This window comes from Phascolarctos cinereus, unplaced genomic scaffold (genome assembly GCF_003287225.1).
Source record: "Phascolarctos cinereus isolate Bilbo 61053 unplaced genomic scaffold, phaCin_HiC Scaffold_2;HRSCAF=192, whole genome shotgun sequence".
Taxonomy (NCBI): Eukaryota; Metazoa; Chordata; class Mammalia; order Diprotodontia; family Phascolarctidae; genus Phascolarctos; species Phascolarctos cinereus.
Window position 1 is genome coordinate 273,829,192 of NW_027555625.1, and position 8,100 is coordinate 273,837,291.

At 39.6% G+C, this 8,100-nt stretch overlaps 1 protein-coding gene across 1 annotated transcript; it reads right to left on the reverse strand.

Moving 5' to 3' along the window:
- Positions 1-1,898: 1,898 nt before the first annotated feature.
- On the reverse strand, positions 1,899-6,248 carry LOC110193589 (metallothionein-4). The gene is made up of 3 exons (XM_020965441.1): positions 6,218-6,248; positions 4,645-4,710; positions 1,899-1,990 (listed from the first exon to the last, which is right to left on the reverse strand). The coding sequence occupies exons 1-3, from the start codon at positions 6,246-6,248 to the stop codon at positions 1,899-1,901; spliced, it is 189 nt and encodes a 62-aa protein (XP_020821100.1).
- Positions 6,249-8,100: the final 1,852 nt, after the last annotated feature.

Here is an 8,100-nt window from a genome sequence, read left to right on the forward strand (position 1 = left end):
CATTATTGATGTTCACATTTATCCCCCTATCTTCCATGGAGTAGCTACGGGGCGCAGTGGGTAGAGTACCAGGCCTAGAGTCAGCAAGACTCATTTTCCTGAATTCAAATCCATTCTCAGATACTTACTAACTATGTGATTCTGGGCAAGTCACTTAACCCTATTTGCCTCAATTTCTTTATCTGTAAAATGAACTGGAAAAAAGAAATGGCAAACCACTCCAGTATCTATCTATGCCAAGAAAATCCCAAATAGGGTCAGGAAGTGTCAGACGTGACTGAAACAACTGAACAACAACCACAATCTTCCACAGATAAAGTAAAAATAATTAGGTCCTCTGCGTGCAGCCCTTTGCGTTCTTTAAAGGAAGATACTCTCTAGGTTTACCTTTAATAGCACTGGAGAGATGCTGATTTCTGGGATGAGAAATCACCACACTGGCAAGACTTCAGCATTGTAGAGAGTATTCATAGCTCACATCTATTAAGGTTTATAGAGGAAGACTTTTATAAAGAAAACAACTGTCTACAAATGCAAGGAATGTTGGAGGTGGAAGGGCCATTAAGAAACCACTTGCTCTAACCCTCCTATTTTACAGATGAGAAAACTGAGACCCAGAGCATGGGAATGTTTTGCATAAGATCACACAGTTTGTTCAAGGCAGAGCTGGGCTTATAATAGGTTCTTCGTTGTTGCTGTTGTTATTGTTAAATTAAATTTTATTTTGTTTTCAAATAAATATCCACATTCTCTCCCTCTTGCCTCCCATCTTCTGCATTGAAAAGAAAAAAAATATATGACTGGTTCCTTGTATGGCACTGCCCAGCCACAAAGTAAAACTACCTGAACACAGTCCATATCAAACTTGTCTTTGACTATTATGATAATGACTCTTTTACTGGAAGGTTTTTCACACACATACACACACACACACACACACACATGCATGTACACAGATCTGGAGAGCAAAGCAAGGTGTCTCAAAGCCCAATTTGTCTTTCTATTAAATTATGTGAAAACTTCTATGAAAATACAGAGACAGGGAAAGCTCCTGGCTTAATTGAATCAAAATAGGCCTTCGTGCAATAGAGCAAAGCCAGAAGGAGCTAATGCCCCGTATTTCTCAGTGGTAGGAATTTTCATGACATGCAACCTGTTTGAGCTTTTTTTTTTTTTGCATGATCACAACGAGTTTATCTTAATGGGAGGGAGGGGTCCATAAGAAAGGGTTAGAGGATTGACTCTCCCAACTCAAACTATAAAGGCCATCATCAAGGCTGAATGTAGATAGACTTGGCTCTTCACAGCAATGCAAGAGTCTAAGACAACTCGACTCCTGATGGAAACTGCTATCCACATCCAGAGAAAGAAACATGGAGTCCAAATGCAGATGGAAACACACTATTTGCTCTCCTTTTCCCTTGTTGTTTTGTTTTATTGCTTCATTCTCATGGCTCCTCCCACTAATTCTAATTGTTCTTTATATCATGACCAATGGGAAAATATGCTTACTTATGAATGTATAAGTACAGCCTATATCAGATTGCATGCCATCCTGGGTGGAGGTCTGTTTTGGGCTTTTTAAAGTAACTCTTTTCTTATAAGACCACCCAATCCAGCCCTCTTTGTAGTTGTGATCACCAAACCAGGTGATACATAGCAACTGCAGCATTCTTGTGATGTTGAGTTAAATCAATTCTCAGAGCTCAATAAACATAACAAGATTTTTATTGCTAGGATTGCCTTATAGGAAGGTTACCAAGGTTAAGCTTGGACAAATATATAAAAAATACAACTCATTGTACACGCACGTCATTTTCTCAAATAAGCAAATATACAGAAGATTTCCTGGCAATCCTTCTCCTCCCCATCCCATCTTATCACTGCACATGCACATTTCATGGGCAGCAACTGCATTTATTCGATCCTCCTTTGCAAATACAGCCTTGGGCACATTTGGCACAACCAGGTGGGCAGCAGGGACAGCAACCTGAAAGGGGATGGAAAAAAAAAAGCAGATCTCAGCCTTGGGTCAGTCTTTCCACTCAGCCTTGGGAAGGAAATGTCTGTTCTTAGGGGAATCAGGGCTTAAAATGTGTGTAGGAAAAGGCATGGGAACAGTTCCCCTGAATTGAACACTAATTAACCTGATGACATCCCAACCCTGACCTTGACTCCCTACCTGTGACCACTCAAACTATTACTATGATCTTTACTTCTGACCTTTACTTCCCAAGAATGCTCATGACCCCTTACTAGAAATTCACAATTAAAGAAGTAAGGGAGAGGAGACCACTAATCAAAACTTGCATTTCCTAGTCGAGCATCATGATTCAAACCTCAGAATCTCCCAAGCAGAACACAATTCTGATCATGATTCCTCCAACCACAACCTCACCATGCCCTCAATCCCTGATCATGATCCCCTCAGTCTGACCATGACACTTCTATCTTGCCTATAACTTCCAAATCTTAACTATGTATCCCCAATAACCATTCACATATTATGTCATCTTAAGATTTACAAACTACTTTCCAGTCCTGATTGTGACCTCCCCAAAACTGACTGTGACCCCTCCTCCAGCTTTGACCTTAACTCCTTTCCCCAAAATTCTGACTATTGCCCTTTCCTGTCAATCCCTGTTTTACCACTACTACTACCACTACCACCATTTTGGGTTTTGGGGCAAGAGTGACAGTGAGTAGAAAAAGGGAGGAGAGATAAAGGAGGATTGGTCCAGAACAGATTATATCTAGTCAAAAGTGCCAATAAGAAATGTAACCACCAAGGAGAACTGAAGGTCATTTGGGCCCAATTTCCCTTCCACTTCTAGTACAAAAGGAAATATAGGTATCTTCAGTTTGGCTGGGACTTGGGGGCAAGGGAGAGGAAACATGGATATCTGTGTTCTTGTTTTCTGATTGGCTCATATTTCAGTCCAACACTTCTGAGGCCTATGAAAAACATTACAGGGACTATGCCCAAAGGGCTATAAAACCATGCATACCCTTTGACCCATCAATACCACTACTAGATGTATTTCTCAAAGAGATAATAAAAAAGGAAAAGGACCTATATGTACAAAAATATTTATAGCTACTCTTTTTGCGGTGGCAAAGAATTGGAAATTAAGGGGATGTCCATCAATTGAGGAATAGCTGAACAAGTTATAAGATTGTGATGGAATATTATTGTTCTATAAGAAATGATGAGCAGAATGGTTTCAGAAAAACTGGGAAGACTTACATGAACTGATGCGGAGTTAAGTGATCAGAACCAGGAGAACATTGTACACAGTAACAATAATATTGTATGATAATCAATTGTGAATGACTTAGCTATTCTCAGCAATACAATGTTCCAAGACAATTCTGAAGAACTTATGATGAAAAATGCTATCCATCTCCAGAGAAAGAACTTATGACATCTGAAGGCAGATCAAAACATACTTTTTTTAAATAATAAATTTATGTATTTATTTTTAGTTTTCAACATTCACTTTCATAAAATTTTGAATTCCAAATTTTCTCCCCATCTCTCCCTTTCCGCCACCCCAAGAGAGCATGTAAATTGATATAGGCTCAACATAGACATTCATATTAAACCTATTTTCACATTAGTCATGTTGTAAAGAAGAATTAGAACCAATGGGAGAAACTATGAGAGAGAAGAAACCAAAAAAAAAGAGAGCAAATATGTCAAAGCATTCTTTTTAAAACTTTGTTTTTCTTGGTTTTCTTTTTTTGTTTGTTTTGTTTTTTGCTTAGGTGATAGGGGTTAAGTGACTTGCCTAGGGTCACACAGCTAGTAAGTGTTAAGTGTCCGAGGCTGGATTTGAACTCAGGTCCTCCTGAGTCGAAGGCCAGAGTTCTATTTACTGTGCCACCTAGCTGCCCCTTTGGGGGTTTTTTTGGTCTGTGTTTTCTTTCACAACATGACTTATATGGAAGTATGTTTTGCATGACTATGTATAACCTCTATGAAATTGCTTGCGGTGCAATAGATGTGGGGAGGGAGAGAAATAATTTTGAACTCAAAATTTTGAAAAAGGAATGTTAAAAATGTTTTTACATGTAATTGGGAAAAAATACCAAACAAATAGTTTTAAAAAGAAAGAAAGGAAAACATTCCAAGGATCTCTGCTTCATTCTTGCTTTGGGGGGAGGTCACACAAAAAAGTTCCAGGGAATTAAGGAAGGAAGCAAGGAGGACAGAGGGGGAGAAGAAAGGAAGGAATCATTTCTATCTTTTTTTCCCATATTAAGCCATCATTTTCTAGCATCATATTTGGGTGAAAAGGGGAATTAGAAGCAGTTTCATACAGAGGAAGTCAAAGATGAGAAATCGTGGCTTCCAAGAGAAAAAAAAGAATGGAATATCAGAGCTGGAAAGGACCTTAGAGGTTACTAACGTAAAATCCCCTCGTCCTACAGAGTAGACGATAAGACCTAGAGAGGAGAAATGACTTGCTGGTGTTACGTAGCAAAAGAGTGGAAGAAATGGAATTAGAATGTAGATCTTCCTCTCTACTAGGTTATACTGCAAATGAACCACACAAGGATATAACTGAGTCTACACTGGGCCTTTGGACTATGCACCCAGAATTAATTGGCAAAAGGGACCACATATGGTTCTGTACTCACTTTTCCGACATGTCTTACAGCTACAGGACGTACATTTGCAGTTATCACCACAGATGCAGATTCCTCCTGTAAGAGACCACCAAAAGCATCAGCCATGAGATCAGCTGCCATTCTCTGAGCCAACTTGGGTCCCCATTATGGTCATACATGCTGCAGGGTCTGGGGCATTTTCTGAAGAACAGCAATGCCCAATGGAGAACTGGGTGCCCCAGGCAAATGAGGGTAACAGCCCATTTATGTGCAGAATATTAGCTCTCCCGAGTCCCATATGCTGCTGAATAAAAAAAAAACCTCAAAAGGTTCCTGTTATCATCTCATTTCAGACCACTCAACTTCAGGAGCGAAGAATTAGGTTGGATGAAATCCACAATGGAATCTACTCTCAGCATTGGCTTGGGGAGTCAATGATATCCTGCCCACATCATTCATTCATTCATTCATGCAAACAATGATTAAACATCTACTGTGTGCAAGGCGAGGCATTGGACTAAGCAAGCAGCAGAAACCCAAAGATGAAAATGACAGTTGTTACCCTCAAACAGCTTCATTTCTATGGGGGTGGAGAGCAAGTAGCCAAAGAGAAGGGGGAGGGCCCTTCAACATGAACACAGATAAATGTAACCCAAGCTGGGGAAATGAGGAGTGCAAAGGAGAGAGCTAGACAGGTCTGAGAAAATTGAAGTAGATGGAAGACACTAACACATTATCTAAAAGTTGTGATATAAAGGAGGGATAAAAAGAGGAATTCCGTAATCTCACTGCAGAAAATTGCCATATATAGTACGTTAGATGTCATATATACATATATATGCATACATATACACATACATACATAGATCTATATATAATATATATCATATATATATATATATATATATACATACAGTGTTTTAATGCCATAAAAGCCACAAATTCATATTTTCTCATTATACCTTGGGTAAATCTTGAATTTTAACCAATAAAAACCTTTGTACCTTATCTAAGTCAGCCAATAAAGGTCACAGTCATGGTTCAAGGGGTCCTGGGCAGGGAGTCTAGCTGTCACATCTCACCTTGGAATAAACTTGTTCTTGTTATTATTCTAACAAAAACTTTAAAAACCTGAGTTTTCTTGAGATCCTTGCCTTTGTAATATTGCAAACAAATGGGGTGGTTTTGAACATTGTCTCCTCTGATCCTACCTGCCCATACCACTGTTATCCTGTGAGAGCAAGCAAAGTTTAATCTTGGAGCTCTAGAATCTACAAATGCTTACAATGTCTGCTTACATGTGTAACTGGGGCTCATTGGGTCCCTCAGGAAACTTACACACACTGAGTCTGTGGGATAGCAAAATCACAGCATCTCTGGATCCCTGAGAAAGCATCCCTGTCATCTGAGGTCTGTACTGAGGTTAGGGGGGCCATAAAATCTATGCATGAGAACCATACAAAGTGGAAAAGCTTAAGGCTAAAGTCCTTATTCCTCCAATGTGAGACAAACGTCAGGAAACTTAGCAATATCCTTAGTGGAAAAAGGGAAAGGAGACTCTCCCCATGCCTCAGTGAGTCCACCAAAGCCCAGCCTCACTTACCAGACATACAAGTACACTCTCCAGGGTCCATGGCCTCAAACAGGTGGAGTGAGCTCAAACAGGGAAGAGGAGAAGGGATGCTAAGTCTGGAGTCCCAGAGGTTGCCCTATTTATAGCAGTGTAGGTGTGAGTGTGGGGACCCACCCTTCCCCACCCTGGAGCAAGACGCCCTGCACACGGCCCTGCTGAGACACCTGTTGGGGGTGAAGGGCCATACAGTTTAGTCATGTGGTTTTCCCAGAGAGGGAGAGGTGAAGGGGGGAGGGAGGCAGAGCTGGCAGAAGAATTCAAGCTTGCCATCCAGTATTTTATTTTATTATATTTTTTGCTAGGGGTGCAGGTGACTTGCCTGTTCTGACTATATACTTTCCACTGCATCATGGAAACTATGCAGTCTGATAGTAGAAATTAAGGAACTCATATTTTGGCTCAGAAAATGCGCACCTTTTTTGCAGTCTTTTTGTATAGCTATCTATTTACTTATCTATCATCTATCTCTGTAACTATTTACTTACCTACATTTATCTATCTATCTATCTATCTATCTATCTATCTATCTATCTATCTATCTTTCTATCTATCCATCTATCCTCAAACCTAGGTCTTTAGATTCCAAGTCCTGTGAGCTTTCCATCATAACTTGTGACCCCCTGCACCCTGTGATATCTCTCCATTATTATAGAGGCATTTGGTGGCATCTGGGCCTGGAGTCAGGAGAACCTGAATTCAGGTCAGATCTCAGACACTTACTAGCTGTGTGGCCCTGGACAAGTCATTTTTTTTTTAAATTGATAGCTTGGATTTCTTTTAAATTTATTTATTTTTAGTTTTCAACATTCACTTCCACAAGATTTTGAGTTCCAAATTTTCTCCCCATCTCATCCCTCCCCATACCCCAAAATAGCATGCAATCTGAATACCCCTTCCCCTAATTTGCCCTCCTTTTTATCTCTTCCCCCTGCCTTCTCTTATCACCTTCCCCTTCTATTTTCCTGTAGGGCAGGATAGATTTCTATACCCCACTTTCTGTATTTCTTATTTCCCAGTTGCACATGAAAGCAATTTTTTAACATGTACTTTCATCCCTTTGGACGAGTCATTTAACCTCTGTTTACCTCAGTTTTTCCAACTGTAAAATGAGGTTAATAATAGCACCTCCCTCAAAGTGTTGTGAGGATCAAATTAGATAGTATTTGTAAAAGTACTTAACACAGTGGATGGCATATAGTAGGTGCTAAATAAATGTTTTCCCTTTTCTTCCCCCATTAGCCTTAGGATTTTCCCATACTCTGTTTACCTTCCCTGATGACTAGAAATCATAAAACAAAACAATTCATACAAAGGTATAATTGACTAATAAGGGTTTAATGTATTATCCCTCCCAAAGGATTGAGCATTTTAACAGGGGATAGTAACTTTAACTCAAAGGAAAGGACTTTTAATGGTAGAATTTTAGGTATTAGTAATTGGCCTGTGGGTAGGAAGATATCACCACTGTAGCCCGTAGTAGGCAGCTAAGTATCCTGTCTATATTAAGGGTTAACACTGCTGATTACTGCCCTCCTTACTCTTCTCCTGCTTTTATCTCACTATGATGAAATGGGATGAGTGATGATGTCACCCTGTGTTACCATCACTCATTCTCTTGGATATCTCTTCTGTGTAAACCCTATCTTCTGGAACAAAAAGCATTACTAACCTGTCCTTAGAAGTACCTACTACAAAAGAAAAATGAGCAATTACTTTTTTTTTCCAGGAACGTTATAATGAAACAACTTTTCTATTACTGTAGGTATAAATTGTTTGTGTTATTATTAGTTTAGGGCCAAACCATTACTAGAATAGGAGTAACTGATCTTTGTTCCAGAGAAGAATCACCAGAA

Excerpts from the sequence above, each read along its gene's own strand:
- LOC110193589 (XM_020965441.1), bottom strand. The coding sequence starts at position 6,248 with ATGGACCCTGGAGAGTGTACTTGTATGTCTG. Across the intron at positions 4,711-6,217 it reads AGAGTGTACTTGTATGTCTG|GAGGAATCTGCATCTGTGGT; the intron begins GTAAGTGAGGCT and ends GGTCTCTTACAG. Across the intron at positions 1,991-4,644 it reads CTGTAAGACATGTCGGAAAA|GTTGCTGTCCCTGCTGCCCA; the intron begins GTGAGTACAGAA and ends ATCCCCTTTCAG.